This window comes from Aspergillus pseudodeflectus, assembly GCF_044049435.1.
Source record: "Aspergillus pseudodeflectus strain CBS 756.74 chromosome Unknown BJX68scaffold_108, whole genome shotgun sequence".
NCBI classification, from domain to species: Eukaryota; Fungi; Ascomycota; class Eurotiomycetes; order Eurotiales; family Aspergillaceae; genus Aspergillus; species Aspergillus pseudodeflectus.
The window spans coordinates 32877-48689 of record NW_027263884.1 but is presented as its reverse complement, the minus strand read 5'-3'; the positions used below and the strand labels follow the sequence as shown (position 1 = coordinate 48689).

Sequence of the window (15813 nt, the reverse complement as noted above, 5' to 3'; positions counted from 1 at the left end):
ACTATGACTACCTTACAAGCTTACGGCACTCCTACTAGTCATGGGACCCTATTCTATACGCGCTTGGGGAAAAAGGAATTAACCTCAGTTCTACACTCCCCGCAGATCTGATTAGCGCAGATGAGTCGAGTCGACTCACAGGTCAACGGGATTCAGTCGCGGTAAACACCTGGTGGTTGTGAGAAGTCTTTCTGCAGACAGCAAGGGGAAACGCGGGTATCATTATAAGATGACTTCTCCTGCTTATCGAGATCAACGCCTGTACCTCGTCCGGATTCCGTGCCTAGGACTTTCCTTTGGTGGACTCCGATGGAAGGTGCTTAGTCTGTCTTCTCATACGATCTACTCGGAAGCCCTACATGGCTACATTGTTTCTCAACGCACGCTCTATAGGGCACCATTCGTGATGCTCGGGTTATTTAGGTCACGTGCGCTAGCGACAGGTAATGAGGATTGTCATCCAATGGAGGAAGCACGACCCCTCCAGACTGTCGCATTCACACTCGCCTGGACGAAACCCAGGGCTGCGTGGGACAAGCGCTCAGCCACCAACTAAAGCCAGCTGCTGGGACTCGTCAGCTAAATGTCGCGTAAGAGGAGGACACCCAACACGACCTTTCGAGGCTAGAGTTGCCCGATTGCGAGACCTGACCAGACGAGGATTTGAACCGGACCCTTCAGTTTGAGCTCTGCCTGCCTCAGACTCACGGTCTTGCCGAACTCGGGAGACATCACGCCGTATCTGTTTGGCGGTCCAGATGAATCACTGTCAAACGACCGCCGTCGAAAGATTTCTCGTTCGCTATGTTTCTTGTCTCAGCTCCGGTAATTACGCCAAAAGAATCTGTAGCTTAGCGACAGAGATTTTAACGTCGCCACAATCACCGCCACACAGTCTAGGTCGGCCTGATCCTGTTGAAATGCTCGAGTTTAGCTGCGAGAAAATCCTTTGGTGGCCGTCAATCACAAGTATTGGCCGAACAAAGAGCTCATCTGTATATTCGCATCTGGACCAAGAAATTGGCCAACTTGACTTGCATATCATGAAGCTCTCACACAGCACGTGGAGAGACGACACTGCATGGCAATATCGCTCCATTTGGCGCCGATTCCAACTCGATCGCCGAATCGCTCATGCATATGCAGCCTGATATCAAACCGACCTTGTACCCCTGTCGGAGCTTGCATGCATGCAGCATGACGCACTCCAAACCAGGCCATGTCCGAAAGTGCGAAATTGGACTGCTCGCCGGGCCACATCCCTGCATCACGCCGTCAGCTTACCGTACGACGATCTGCACCAATGACCCCTGTGCATCGGCCTAGCGCACACGCAGTTGACATCCAAACATGGGAATGTCAAGGTGAATCCCTCTAAAACCGGCAAGGCTTCCTGCACTAGAACTTCTAGAAGCCTTTCACAAACTTCGGACATCCCACGCCCAGCTGCTGCCCCGAGTCCAGGCGCTCGGAGCTGCCGCCTCGCGAAAACGAGCTCCTTTGATCGCAAGAGGCGCTCAGATGATCCCTTTTCGCGTCTCACACGTCCAGAAAAGTCGTCCGCGGCTCGACGACACTTTGGAGGGCTTGATTTCATCTCTCAGACTTGGCCTCTCTGAACCCAAGAATCGATGCGTCTGCCCAGTAAATCTGAAATGCTTGTCATTAGTCAAGACAAATCGCGCATCCTGGACAAGAACTCGGCGGGCGATCTGAGTGGTACTCGGACATGAAGCACCGGAATGTAGCCTTAGCTTTTCTCGTCCTCCTTGACCCTGAAGGCTGAGCGCAGACATGGCGAGCGATTGGAGCATTCCGCGGAAGGCTTGGCATTTGATCTCCAGCAAAAGGCGGAAGAGGCCACACGTGGGAAGATCCGCAACTCCCGTTGGTCGGGGCGCATCATCCGCCAAGACCACATTTGGACCCGCACTCGCAAATGGCCACCATCCATTCTTCGCCCAGACACCGCCGAGCCTGCCAAGCTGCATGGCGTCGACGAAGCCTAGAACAACCGAGGATTGAGTTTTCAACGGCGAATGACAAGCCTCAAGAAGGGAACGTGCTCTCTCCCAAGTTTCCTTCCGCGGGATGCCTCAGCGTTGCGTATTCGGGCATTTTCACGCTCCAGCGCCATCGTCGGCTATCGTCATTTGAACCATCCGGTTTCCAATTGGCGTGACAAATGGCTCAATGCTGGGCGAGTGAATTTTTGATTCTGCCCACTGGGGCGGTCCGCTGGTGACGCTTCCCCCTTGGATATGATCGTATCCGAGTGCAGTCTCCACGAAGAGTGAATGGGAAAGATGCACAAGATACCGGTTTGCCACGATGGCAGTCTCTCGCGTTATTTGTGGGGTATCGGCGACTCCAGATGCCCCTCCGCAAGACTGCTGCGACTGGCTGGATCTGCGGCTAAAATAACTGCTGGACTAGCGCAACTCTGTCAACGCCACAGTCCCCTGGGGCACGCGACACCTCTGGCACTGCTCCTCCAACCGGCCAATCTCGCCCTTGTCGTCCCGCTCCGAGCCTGGATTTTGCTCCTGCGGCCACAGCGAGACAGTTCCGCACGTGGGGGGTAACAGTCTACCCGCTGTACGGTTTCCTCCCGCCGCAGGACACATAAAAGCCTCCATTTGCCCGCTCGATATTGTCTCTTTTCTTTCTCTCCCAGCCAGACAACTCCCCCATCACTTTCATCCTTCCCTCAATTGACCGTCAAGATGGTCCTCTCCGACTACACTTATGTGTTCGTCATCGGCACGTTCTTTGCCATGTTGGATGCCTACAACAACGGTGCAAGTATGTTCGACTATATCCCCACCATCAATCCATACTAACGTCTCTAGACGACGTGGCCAATGCATGGGCTACTAGTGTCTCCTCCCGCTCGATCAGCTATCGCCAGGCCATGATCTTCGGCACGATATTCGAAATGCTCGGAGCTATCACCGTCGGTGCCCGCACAGCTGATACAATCAAGAATGGAATCATCCCACACGAAGCCTTCCAGGGCAACGCAGGTGTCCAGATGCTTGCCTTTACCTGTGCACTTGCTGCCGCTTCCTCCTGGGTCATGTGGTGTACACGCCATTCCGCACACGTTTCCTCTACATACACTTTGATTTCCGCCGTTGCTGGCGTTGGTGTGGCCACAGTCGGAGCGTCCCAGGTTCAGTGGGGTTGGAACGGCGGCCAGGGTCTGGGAGCCATCTTCGCTGGTCTTGGAATGGCACCCGCTATTGCTGCTTGCTTTGGAGCGATCATCTTCATGTTGATCAAGCTCGTGGTCCACATGCGCAAGAACCCGATCCCGTGGGCTATCTGGACCGCACCCTTCTTCTTCCTTGTCGCCGCGACCGTCTGCACACTTTCCATCGTGTACAAGGGCTCCCCCAACCTTGGCCTGAAGAAGAAGCCCGCCTGGTACATTGCCGCGGTCACCATGGGCACCGGCGGCGGCGTTTGTCTCCTCTCCGCGCTGTTCTTCGTCCCCTGGGCACACGCTAGGGTAATCAAGCGCGACGGCTCGATCAAATGGTTCCACGTCTTCATGGGCCCACTCCTCTGGAGCCGCCCCTACCCCGCTGATGCCGACCGCGCCGTCGCCCTCGTCCCGGACTACGCCGTCGTCCAGCACGATCCGGACCTCAACGAGATTGGCTCCCCCGATACCATTGTCGCTTCTCCCACGATGGAGGCTCTCCCCAAGGCTGCACAGGTCAACGAGAAATCCGTCAGCGCCGCCGAAGCCCAAGTCGACTACAAGCTGCTCCTGGCGCAGGCGGAAGAGAAGTTCCACGCGAAGCTCCGCAAGGGCCGCGGCCCGCTTGCCTGGGCGATGCGGACGTTGCACGAGAACCCGATGCAGGCTGGTGAAATCTACGAGATCAAGAACATAAAGATCCTTCTCAAGCGCATCCCCTGCATGATTGTCGTCGGCGCGCTCTATGGTCTTCACTACGATATCCACGCCGCGCAGAGCGGTATCCATGGCACTCCTGAAGGTGACCGTATGGAGCGGGTGTACTCGCACGCAAAGAAGTATCCCAACGAGGTTGAACACACCTATTCCTTCATTCAGATCCTTACTGCCTGCACTGCGTCCTTTGCGCACGGAGCGAACGACATTGGTAACTCGGTTGGCCCCTGGGCTGTGCTCTACGGCGCGTGGAAGACTGGAAACGCAGCTGAGTCGGAAGCCGATGTCGCCGTGTGGCAGCTGGCCGTCCTCTCCGCGACCATTTCCCTCGGTCTCATCACCTACGGGTACAACATCATGAAAGGTTCGTCCCCGCTCACCCCACACTCTCCAATCTCTTAACAATCAGCTAACTCTTCTATTTAGTCATGGGCAACAAAATCACCTACCACTCCCCTAGCCGCGGCTGCTCAATGGAAATGGGCGCCGCAATCACCGTCCTCATCTTCTCGCAATACAAACTGCCCGTCTCAACCTCCATGTGCATTACGGGCGCGACGGTCGGTGTTGGACTGTGCAATGGCACCTTCAAGGCTGTCAACTGGCAGCGTGTTGGACTCTTGGTTATTGCGTGGATCATGACGATTCCCATTGCGGGAACCCTGGGTGGTGTCACCATGGGGCTTGTTCTGAATGCGCCGCATTTCAGCTGAAGCGGTTTTGGTTGATCGAGTTTCGATGAGCATGGACGGATTGATAAACTTTTTTCCTTGGTTCTTATAGCGATAGATAGCGATTCATGGTCTTGAATTCTAATTTCTTTTCTTGATTCAAGCCGGTCCTCTAATCCTTGAAGCATTGCAGCTAAGCCAGGCATCAACCCCACCAGGCAACCGGAACCACAGCCCCGCACCTTAACTCCGCAAATATAAGAGCCTCACCTCGACTCTCCTCACTCATCCATCCAACCTCACCACCCCAACCACCAAATCATCCCTAAAGCAAAAAAAGTCAAGCATGTCCTCCGCCAAACACACCCAAAATCCCATCCTCACCCCGCTCTCATTCACCACCACCTCCCCACAGCCAACATCGCCGCTCTTCAGCACCCTCCCCCCCGAACTCCGCCACCAAATCTTCACCTACACCCTCACGCAATGCGAAGACACAGAACCCGCCCACGTCTACAGCCGCGAAACCTACTGGGCGCGACCGGGGTACTCCGCGCCACTAAAAACCCACACCGCGCTCCTGCGCACATGTAAGCTCGCCTACGCCGAGGGCTGGTGGATGCCGCTTGCGTTCGCCGAACAAGTCTTCTACCTGACAGCCGACGAGCGCGCGCCGCCACGCATTGGCGGCGGCCGAATCGAGCGGCGCGCGTTTGAGCGATTCCTCAAAAACATCCACGAGATGCACGCGCGGCGCGGGATGAGCGAGATGCTGATGCACACGGGGCCCCTACACATCTTCGCGCAGCTGTACATGCTCGAGCCCGGGTCCGCGCTACAGGACCTCTTCGATATCGAGCATTTCGCGCCGCGCAGTGTCACGCTGACCCTGCGGTACACGGACTTCTGGCACTGGGAGCGGAATGAGCCCCTGCGGGTTAGTGCGACGTGGGTGAATCGGGTCCGGGTCCCGGAGAGTGTGACGCGGTTTGTGGTGGATTTTGAGTCGGTTGAGAGGCGGAGGGGGGAGGTTGATTGTATTGTTGGGCAGGCGGTGGCAGGGTGGGTTTTTCGGCGAAGGGATGGCGGGGTCCTTCGTGCGACGGCGCAGGATGTGAGTGTTAGTCGGTGGAGTGGGAGTAGCATGTTTGGTGGGAGACGGTGGGTTCGCGATGAGACGCCAGATAGGCCGGGGGTGTTGGATTATTATGTTGTTTCGGTTGTGTGGAAGCTGGATCGGTCTTCTCTTCGTCCTGGTCCTGACCCTGGTCTTGCTCAAGAAGAAGAAGAAGAGGAGGAGGAGGGGGGATGCGAGGAATGTCCGAGCATCCAAGTCCCGTACGACTTCGTGCAGGTTTCTCCGCCGCTGAGCGGCTGGACTTCGCTATCTGAGAATGAGTTGCGCATGGCGGGTGTTGGGATGGATGTTCCGGCTGAGGAGGCTGTTGAGGCTGTACGGACGTTCAGAACCAACAGTGTCGCGACAAGGGCGAGAAGTCGGAGTCTGGCGAGGGGGTTGAGGATGGGGGCCGTCATGCGGAGGGGTGGTGGTGACTTGATCTAGGACAGCGAGTTGGCGTTGGGGGTTGGAGGGAGAAAATGTAACTAAGCTCATGATATACGCCTGATATGGGGAATAACACCTCGCAATTATGTTCCTTCTTCATAAGAAAATCTCCAGGCGCCGCTGTCCATGTCTCGCCTCAACTGATCCTTGTTCGCTCTCTCAGGACGATCGATCCCACAAAAAAGCAATAAACAACCCTGTTCGTACCACCAAAGCATGGAAAACCCCTCCCTATAGATTTTCCTTTGCGCCAAACGCCCGCGATGCCCGTCCCAGTGATATACCCATGCCGAACCAAAGATACCTACACGCCAACCCTCCAAGACGCCAGCCAAAACCAGAGCCAGCTCGCATATTTATCCTTCTCCAGCACATATCAACCTCATAATCTTCCAATTCGCGAACCAGCTGGGTTTATTGCGTCGCTTAGATGCTAAATGACTCAGTACGGTCATCCAATACAACCTTTCAGGGCGGTAAGTCTCATATGGTAACGGGGGTCGCTGTCCCTCAGGAGTAGGAGCTCGTACACTCTGACCGCGAGCGTCACTGAGTAGTTCTGAGACCCGTGATAGCGAAAGAAAAAGCAATCCTCAAGGTGAGGACTCGGGAAACAAAAGTTATAATACCGATTAGTGCCAGAGATGAAGCGGTCCCCACCGCAACCAACATCCACCGCAGAGAGGCCCTGAAGAAGGACATACCAAGGACCGTCTCCGAACGCCAGACGACTTCACCTTAGGCCCTTTCCTCCGCCTGGCTTTCTCCAACAGCGTATATCGAGCGCCGCCAATCCTCGTTACAATAGCCCAGCTCGCGAAGGCGGTCATCCACGGTTGCGGTAAGGCGCGCTAGGTCAGATCGTGCGCGGAAAAGCTGCCTGGGGTCGTTCATCGCGGTGCCGGTTAGAGGGAGCTGTAGCAGCTGCCCGGTATATGTGGCGGGGTGCATAGTCAAGTTTGCCGGGAAGGTCTGGGGGGATGCGGTAATTGAGGATGGTTGGGGAAGGGTTTCAGCGTGGCTGTTAGAGGGCAGCGGAGAATATGTCATCGGCGTCGCAAAAACGGGTTTGGGTGTATAAGTTTGAGACGTCATCGAGGCGGGAGAAGGAGGACGAGGAGGACGATTAGACAGAGGGATATTGCACTTGGTCGAGGGTAGGTGGGAGCTGGGGGCCGGGTGAGTGGTGAGCGTATGGGTAGCAGCCGATGCAGTTAGAAAGGGAGGTGATGCGGAGGGGCTCAATGTTGGCTGTGCAGCCGTCACCGTCCCTGCACCCTTCCAACTTGGTATGCGCCACTGCAGTGGCGTGGAATCGGGGTTGCGACGGAGTATTGAAGGAGACGTGACCTCATTGCGAGCAACTGTATTCGACACACCTTGCCAACTGTGGGTGGGTTGGATAGTGGAGTCTTGCATGGAGAGACTGCCGAGGAATGTTAGTGAGGGACGAGCGGATAAACGGGGGTGACAGGATGCTCACCAAGCCGCGGAAGCCTCGTTACTCCCCTTATCGATTCGATGACTGCAAGCATATCCCCGATGCCTAAAAAGACAATTACTGCACGACCCGCCCTGAAACACCCTCCCGCCTACCGTCGGCGACACAACACAGGACTGCCAGGGTCTATCATTGCCCGAGAGGCAATCTTGACACGGCTGGGATGCCACGACGCCGCGACGGTGCAACACCGCGGCCAGCCGTTTCGAGTCACTGTAAGCTACCCGTTCGAGAGCTCTGCCGCTTTGATCGCTTGTCCAGTCATATCCGCGTTTGATTGTGATAGTCCGGGCTATGCGTACTGCATCTTTTGTCAGGTAGCCTTGCAGTTCTGTGGCATAGTCAGTTGGTCATGATCATGGTGAGAGAGGAAGTAATTCCGATGGGGGCTTACCGGCTTGAGCCTGCTGGACACCGGCGCTCTTAAGCGCGTTGGGATCTTCGTTGGTGCTGGGGCGAGGAATAATACCTCGCTTGACATTGCGGTCCCGGCTGTGCTTGGTCATGATGGCGTATTCAGGCGGAAGGTCGTAGTAAATGAGTAAGAATTGTGAACGAGATGGTCAAAATCTGGTCGGATTGACCTACGGCCGGGATCCTTGATATCTTGGACGATGGCGAAGAGACCGGGTTTGTAGATTGGGTTCAGAATGCTGTAGTTGGAGCAAGTGATTTTCATGTTGAGAGGATGACTTACTGAAATTGCTAGTAGCAGAATTTATACTCGAGAAGGACGTCCTAGAATTATAGTCAGTCAAAGTTTCCATTCACTTTGTGCGCAATGCAATTTTATTAACCTGGAAGTCCATTCACCTGGAGGGCCCAGGTAGCCAATTCACCGCCACCCACTTCACTTCACGGGCTGTGAAGGCAGCGAGGGCTCCAGCGATGGCAGATCAGCGAACCTCAAACGGAGGTAGGGTTTTAGGGACGGGGACCAGCTGCATGCTAGCTCATATCACAATGGCTGCATGTGATTGGATCAAAGTCCCAGAACCAGGTAATGAACAGAATAGGCATCCTTTCGACGCCCTGGATAACATGGATGACAGGTGTAAAAGACCATGATTCAATGCGGGCTGAAGACGAACATTGCTTCAAAGTTGGAACAAACAAAAAACAACAGTCTTTTGTCAAGGAATATAACATTCATTTGAACACCCACCCAGCAGCTCTCGACAGCACAGTCCTCGAGTTCGCCTCCTCCTCATCCCTCGCGTAGAACCTTCGTGGCCCATCCAAATCAATTGTACCAGCATCCACCCACCACGGCCCGCGATACCAACATCTTGCCCCGGTGTAAACAACAAGAATCACAATTACACTGACATAATTCGCAAAGAAATCCCTCGCATTCGGGCTCGTATGAAGCGGCCATACGCTCAGGTAGAATTCCGCAATGATTAGAAGAACACACCAGAAGAGTCCCCAGCATGATGCATATGGATATGTCCAGGTCCGCCAAGGCAGGTCACTCTCAGCTCGACCTTGCGTCTTCCATGCGTGCCGCATTCGCAGGTGCGAGAGGCAGATGGAGCCCCAGCCGAACAGGGTGAAGAGGGAGGTTAGGTTTGAGAACCAGCTGAAGACGTCTGAGCCGCTGCTGCTTACATTGAGATATGACAGACCGCCACCGACGAGAAGGACGATGAAGAGGCCGGCGTAGGGGCGGCCGGTGTCGTCTGCGCGGCCGAAGATCTGCTACGGCTTAGTAGCATTCAACTGAACGTGGTTACAACGGTTTACCTTGGGCGCCATGTTGAGATGAGATAATCCCATCAATGTCCTAGAGCCACCATAACCTGAGATGCTCCCAGTGGAGATGACCGAGATGAAAATCACAGCGTTCATCATATGCGCGAGCACGGGGAGTCCAGCATTCTGGTACGCGACGACGAATGGTGAGTTCGAATCACCATTCCCACCGAAAAGGTTCGGATCATGTGGCGAGACAGTGATCGTGATCGCAAGCGAGCCTAGAATATAGAAAAGAGACAGACGCAGCCATATTGAACCCACTGCCCTAGGAACCGATTTGCGAGGGTTCTGCGTCTCTGCTGCCACCAGCGCAGAGCTCTCGGAGCCGGACATGGCGAAGATGCAGGTAGGCATGACACCGAGAAAACCCTTGAAGCCGTTGGTGAAGGGCTCTGCGTTCCAATAGCGGAAACCAATCGCGTCCTGGTCGGGGGCTCCGCCGGCGGATACCACTGCCAGCGGGAGTTAGTAGGATCGGTATAGCCAGGAGAAGAGGACTAACCTATCAACGAGATTATGACAACGAAGATCCATGAGAACTTGATAGTTGATGAAATCACTTCCACTTCACCGAAGAACCTGACGGCGCATACATTGATGAGAATGATCACCAGCCAGAAGATCGTGATCCAGGCTGCCGTCGGTACGGAGTCGGTCCAGAAGTTGAGGACAGTCACAACGCCCTCCGCCATCAGCAATGAGAACACCGGCATGTGGGTACTCGAGTAGCGTACCTGAAGCTCATTCGCAATTGTAATCAAATAGCCAAACAAATATGCATAGCCAACAGCGAAACCAACGGAAGGGCTGATAAAAATGCTCGCCCACTGCACAAAAGCACTAGGAAGTGGGTATAGCACGGCCATCTCGCCGATAGCATGACTAACAGCCCACACCATTGTACCAGCCAGAATGTATCCAATAAATATCGCCGCCGGTCCGCCGTTCCGAAGGGAAGTACCGCTGCCGAGCCAGAGGCCCATACCAATCGATGAGCCGAGCGCGATCATCGTGAGATGACGTGTCGATAACGAGCGCCGAAGGTCGGTGTCCGCTCCATGGTCGCCAGTAGACTGGGTGGAGGCCAGGTGCTTCTCTGATTCATTTTCGCGGCTGCTAGATCTTTCGAAAGGAGGGGTCAGTGTCGATATGTCCATCGCGAAGCTTGATCAGCCGGCGGTATCGGTCAAGGGGATAATATCAGGCAGAACCTTGGGCACTCCCCATATTATATCATTGCGAGAAGGCTTACGCACAATAAGCCTCAGGCTAACCGTCGCACAAAGATGCGCAATCAGGCTCGGGGATGCCTTACTGACGGACTCGGTCGATCCTCGTCCGCACCCTGAAATTGGGGATGCCGCCTCACCGGGGCGCAGGCACGAGGAGGAGAGGTAACATCGCAGCTCAATACATAAGAGCACCAAAAGCATCTTCGCTCTCTCAGTCGGCTTGTCAGTGTAGGATGGACCGGCTCTGAGGTGACGTCGCGATAAGCCTTGGACAAGGCAGCCGGTCCAGAACTAAACCTCCCTTGCGTTAACAGCTGCATTGACAACTCGCACAACCACTTGGCGCTTCGTGGACTCACCGGTATGAACTGCTGCCCTCATGATTACTTTTTCTCGAGCGGCGTAATCCTGCCGTGTAATTGCTTCAATCCAATTCAGTGGCTGTCTTAACACCACTATTGGTTTGCGTCGTAGGCAAAAAAGGAATATGCGACTAGTGTTTCTTTCTCGACCAGGAAAGATGACGGTGTGGTTACGCGGGCCACAAACAGTCCGTCGCTCGGTCGAGTGTCGAGAGGCCTGCGCTATATAATCAGCAAGGTCTGCCCTTGTGTTGAGAGCCTAATCCGTGAAGTCGAATATGGCTGATGGGTGGACGGCAAGACGGTCTGACGGTGCCACCGTGTTGGTCATGCGCTCGGCCATCGAGCAAGGTTTGAGGATTATTGACCGACTCTGGGAATTCCTGAGCGCTGATCTGAACATTCCAGTAGGAGACAAGAGTCGTCAGACAAGGAACCGAAGGCCAACATTTAATTCCGGGTACACGTTAGCTATCGTTGAACGTTGCTCTCATCGAGACCCTGAGTACTCTGGGTAGAGAGATTGGAATGCGGACAAGGCAAAGTTCACATAATGAGCAAAGGCAATTTCCCAATGGCGGCAATGCGCCCGGTGGTCGTGGATGAGATTTGCTTTTGTGAAACTCTTACGGCCTCACTATAAGTCCGGACAGCAATTGATCTGCAGCTTGAGTCGTCGGCAATAGCAAGATGGAGAATTCGATGAGACTTCTTCGTCTTTCTGAAGGACCTACATTTGGAAGGAGCCGTATGCGATAAGGGTTCGATCGGCTTTGCAATCTATACCCGCCAGAGCCTGGAACAACTAACCATTCGATTATGCCGACCGATCATTGGCAAATTGATAGGATCGCAGGGGAACAGGCACACCAGTTGCCTCAGCATGACTAACATGGCCAGGTACATTTACCCGACAAAGTGATCGACGAGAATTACCGACGGGCTGTTCTCGGTAAAAGTGAGCTTGAAGGATGCTGTCTCATCGATCGGGCAATACATATCACGAAGCTGAGACAGACACGCAATTTGGGACTCCAGACCCCAGGCCTCACGGAAGGGTTGTGGGTACGCTGTGGGTCGAGCTGCGAAACAGAGTCTGGGGCCCGTTTCCGGAGACTGTGGTTTGAATTCAACCGAGACTGAGCATCAGCCTAGGGAAACTCATCGATGAGTGATATACTATCGAGGGAGGCGAAGGATAACGGTCGGCTGGCTGCCAGGAGCCATGGTCGGCGATAAGCCACCCTTACTACATTTGATTTTGCCAGCATTGTACCGAATGTGTTGACGCCGGAAAGAGTTCGCCTTCAAGTACCTGAACCGAACAAAGCAAAGATGTCGAACAGGCGACTGGGGCTGATAGTGGTTTGGATCATCCTCATCGGCGTAGTTTGACTGAGGATTCGGCCCGTTCTCCGGCACGCATATACGGCTTGTTGTCGCCAAAGTGGCGCAATTCAGGATTCGACATGGATATTCCCGGGTACTAAGTTCCCTCCATGGCGGGACAAATACAACACTGCCCGATTCTTGCCGATGGACATCAACGTCGCGCTTATGAGATAGTATTTTGCTCCTGCGTTGACGTTGGAGTATAGTTCGGCAGTGCAAAAGGGCGCTTGCTACGTAGCGTCACGGGAGGATTGCGGCTAGATTAAAGCGCAGCCGCTGACGTCGCGACAAGACGGATTTATATTAAATGGCTTGAACGCAAACCAGGAAAGAGTTTATCCGCCAGTCCTATGCGAAACCGCGCGTGTGGCTTCCTCGTGGTTCGCAGCGAGCGATGTTAGTGGCGTTTGGTTGTTCCCTGCAACGATATCGGCAATTTGGCTGTCATGCAAGAAGTGACTATCAGAAGCTTCTCCGGTGGAGAGAACTGCAGAGCATGGAAGCCATCACCGTCATCGAGGAAAGGATTACTTGCCCTGAGAGTCGTTTCCATGACCTGACCTGCTTTTTCATGGCACCACTTCGGTTAAATTGCGCATAACCGATGGAAGGAGTAAAACAAACCGACTGGATCGCTTGGAATGAGGCCATCCCCACTGTGACGCAAATCCCAAGAACTCCAGATTCTGGTTGGGTCTGGTCCAGTTTTCCCCCATCCCGGGCCTCCGCAACCCGCATTTTCGCTGGTCGCACCTCGATTTTCGATTGTCCGACAGCGTTGCATCGGGGAAGACTGGGAATCGGCTGAGATGTGCCAAGTTGGCAGGGCCCGGCCGCGGTCAAGTATAAAAGGGTCCTCTTCGAATTCCGGGTCGGGGTCTCCAGATTTCTTCCCCGGGTGAACCGGTCTCTATCGTCAAGATGTATCGCATCACTAATATCTATGGTAGGTCGAGCCGAAGGTCATCAAAGGGTATGATTCTGACGCTGTCCAGTTCTCGCTGCCTTTGGCACGATCGGAGGTGCCCTGTTCGGTTTCGATGTCAGTTCAATGAGCGCTTGGATCGGAACGGACCAGTACCTGGAATATTTCAACCATCCAAACTCTGATCTTCAAGGAGGAGTGAGTGGTCCCCGAGCTGCAGCACGCGCAGTGTTAACAGACGGTAGATTACTGCGTCAATGTCGGCCGGATCTTTCGCTGGTGCCATCGCCGCCGGTTGGGTTGCTGACCATCTCGGCCGTCGCTATGCCTTGATGATCGCCTCCGTCATTTGGATCATTGGTGCTGTCATCCAGTGTTCTGCTCAGAATGTTGCTCATCTTGTTGCGGGGCGAGTCATCAGCGGTCTTTCTGGTAAATATATTGCCCCCGTCCACCGCCTGGGATAGCAACACATTTGAGAGCATCGCACCTAACTATTTCACTTCGCAGTTGGTATTACCTCGAGTCAAGTCTGTGTATACTTGGCCGAGCTGGCTCCTGCCAAGATCCGTGGTCGCATCGTCGGTATCCAACAATGGGCAATCGAGTGGGGTGTAGGTACCCAAATTCCTCTTTCAGCACTATGTACTAACGGGTTACCCTTTAGATTTTGATCATGTACCTGATCTCCTGGGGCTGCGGCAAGGGTGTTGAAGGCCCATCATCCTTCCGAATTGCCTGGGGAGTCCAGGCCATCCCGGGGCTGATCCTCCTCCTCGCGTTACCCTTCTTCCCCGAATCCCCCCGCTGGCTCGCCGGCCAAGAACGATGGGAAGAAGCCCTCGACACGCTTGCCCTCCTGCATGGTAACGGAAACCGAAACGATCCAGTCGTCCAGGTCGAGTACGAAGAGGTCCAGGAAGCCGCTCGGATTGCCCATGAGGCCAAGGATGTCACATTCCTCGCTCTCTTTGGCCCCGGTATTTGGAAGCGGACTCTTTGCGGTGTTAGTGTTCAGGTTTGGCAGCAGCTTCTCGGTGGGAATGTTGCCATGTACTACGTTGTTTATATCTTCCAGCAGGCTGGCATGGTACGTTGCCGAACTAACTCTCTCCGAGGTTCCCAAAGCTGAATGTCGTCGAACTAACTCGCTACATGACAGACCGGTGATACCTCCCTATACTCCTCAATCATCCAATACGTCATCTTCCTCGTGACAACAGGCGTTATCCTCCCTTACATCGATCGAATCGGACGCCGTCTCTTGCTCATTTCCGGTGCGATCGCATCCATGGCTCTGCACTTTGCTATTGCTGGTACAATGGCAACGTACGGAAACCCTGTCGATTCGATTAACGGAAACGAGAACCTGAAGTGGGAGGTGAAGGGCGCGGCAGGAAAGGGAGTTATTGCGTGCTCTTACATTTTCGTCGGAGTTTACGGTCTTACTTGGGTAAGTTGTTTTCTCCTTCCGTATCTTCTGTGCACGTTGGTTGCAGGAACTGACAGCCCATACTATAGGCCCCCACCGCCTGGATTTATGCCTCCGAGGTCTTCCCCCTCAAGTACCGCGCCAAGGGTGTCGGTCTGTCCGCAGCCGGAAACTGGATATTCAACTTTGCCCTCGCATACTTTGTCGCTCCGGCTTTCACGAACATTCAATGGAGGACATATATCATCTTCGGTGTCTTCTGTACTGTGATGACTTTCCACGTCTTCTTCATGTACCCTGAGACGGCAGAGAGATCCCTCGAAGAGATTGACCTGATGTTCGACTCCGGGGTCAAGGCTTGGGAGACGGCCAAGATGCATGGCCGGTTCGGGGAGCAGATTGAACAGCACCGCAAGCAGAGTGTTGTTGATGACCATATGGGGGATGCTAGCCACAAGGAAGACGTCTAGACGGTTTTGACTTGTCCCTGTGGAGAGTCTTGTTGTTTAGAGACCTATTTTGAACCAGTAACACGGTAATGCATTTTATGTTCGAGCAGCCTTGGGATGACAGGACAACGATTCATTTTAACCGCTTTATATATGACAAGAGCAACTGGATGGCTTGTTGCAAAGCAGGTAAACAGGCAACCCAGGTTCAGTTTGACGTAGCACAACATTATCATGCTTGATAACAATAATCCGACAGTCATAAACACACAGACCACAGCAGACGCCTAAAACGAAGAAATAACCCTTCGAGCTCCCGCAAATTCTCCGAGAAGTTAGATATGATCATTGGATGAGCAAGTCAGGTAGCCTTACCTATGACCAACCTTCTAAGGAAGGTTCTCCATTGTGCCAACTGAGCTCCGTTCCTAAGCCACGGGTCGCCGGATTGGCACCAGCATTGAGGGAGCTTCATCTTCGGCTAGAAGATCAGTCGCTGCCGTAGAAAGGTCTGGTCGGACGTGAGCTACCTGCTGCCGGGGACTTCCGCAGAGAGTTTGCCGGCCGTATCATAGTACTCAGCATGGTCGAAACGCGTT

The 15813-nt window shown here is 54.1% G+C and overlaps 5 protein-coding genes across 5 annotated transcripts; 3 read left to right on the top strand and 2 right to left on the bottom strand.

Moving 5' to 3' along the window:
- The first annotated feature begins 2673 nt into the window (after positions 1-2673).
- On the top strand, positions 2674-4811 carry BJX68DRAFT_27945 (inorganic phosphate transporter). The gene is made up of 3 exons (XM_071048741.1): positions 2674-2805; positions 2853-4289; positions 4352-4811. The coding sequence occupies exons 1-3, from the start codon at positions 2727-2729 to the stop codon at positions 4636-4638; spliced, it is 1803 nt and encodes a 600-aa protein (XP_070892254.1). The 5' UTR covers positions 2674-2726; the 3' UTR covers positions 4639-4811.
- Positions 4812-4942: 131 nt separating this feature from the next.
- On the top strand, positions 4943-6160 carry BJX68DRAFT_259804 (uncharacterized protein; the record flags this gene model as incomplete). The annotated part of the gene is made up of 2 exons (XM_071043768.1): positions 4943-5835; positions 5923-6160. The coding sequence occupies 2 exons, from the start codon at positions 4943-4945 to the stop codon at positions 6158-6160; spliced, it is 1131 nt and encodes a 376-aa protein (XP_070892253.1).
- Positions 6161-6901: 741 nt separating this feature from the next.
- BJX68DRAFT_273358 (uncharacterized protein) lies at positions 6902-8170 on the bottom strand (the record flags this gene model as incomplete). Its single annotated transcript, XM_071047436.1, has 3 exons — positions 6902-7589; positions 7647-7995; positions 8059-8170. 3 exons carry the CDS (start codon positions 8168-8170, stop codon positions 6902-6904), a joined length of 1149 nt encoding a protein of 382 aa, XP_070892252.1.
- A 643-nt stretch (positions 8171-8813) lies between these two features.
- BJX68DRAFT_274348 (putative amino acid transporter) lies at positions 8814-10579 on the bottom strand (the record flags this gene model as incomplete). The annotated part of the gene is made up of 4 exons (XM_071047644.1): positions 8814-9362; positions 9411-9874; positions 9925-10105; positions 10157-10579. 4 exons carry the CDS (start codon positions 10577-10579, stop codon positions 8814-8816), a joined length of 1617 nt encoding a protein of 538 aa, XP_070892251.1.
- Positions 10580-12992: 2413 nt separating this feature from the next.
- Positions 12993-15368, top strand: BJX68DRAFT_274346 (sugar porter family MFS transporter). The gene is made up of 7 exons (XM_071047643.1): positions 12993-13354; positions 13404-13531; positions 13579-13765; positions 13844-13947; positions 14001-14423; positions 14496-14786; positions 14855-15368. Exons 1-7 carry the CDS (start codon positions 13330-13332, stop codon positions 15233-15235), a joined length of 1539 nt encoding a protein of 512 aa, XP_070892250.1. The 5' UTR covers positions 12993-13329; the 3' UTR covers positions 15236-15368.
- The last annotated feature ends 445 nt before the right edge of the window (positions 15369-15813 follow it).

Coding starts and splice junctions, on each gene's coding strand:
- BJX68DRAFT_27945 (XM_071048741.1), top strand. CDS start 2,727: ATGGTCCTCTCCGACTACACTTATGTGTTCGTCATCGGCACGTTCTTT. Junction 2,806..2,852: donor TGCCTACAACAACGGTGCAA/GTATGTTCGACT, acceptor TAACGTCTCTAG/ACGACGTGGCCAATGCATGG. Junction 4,290..4,351: donor CGGGTACAACATCATGAAAG/GTTCGTCCCCGC, acceptor TCTTCTATTTAG/TCATGGGCAACAAAATCACC.
- BJX68DRAFT_274346 (XM_071047643.1), top strand. CDS start 13,330: ATGTATCGCATCACTAATATCTATG. Junction 13,532..13,578: donor ACTCTGATCTTCAAGGAGGA/GTGAGTGGTCCC, acceptor AACAGACGGTAG/ATTACTGCGTCAATGTCGGC. Junction 14,787..14,854: donor GAGTTTACGGTCTTACTTGG/GTAAGTTGTTTT, acceptor CCCATACTATAG/GCCCCCACCGCCTGGATTTA.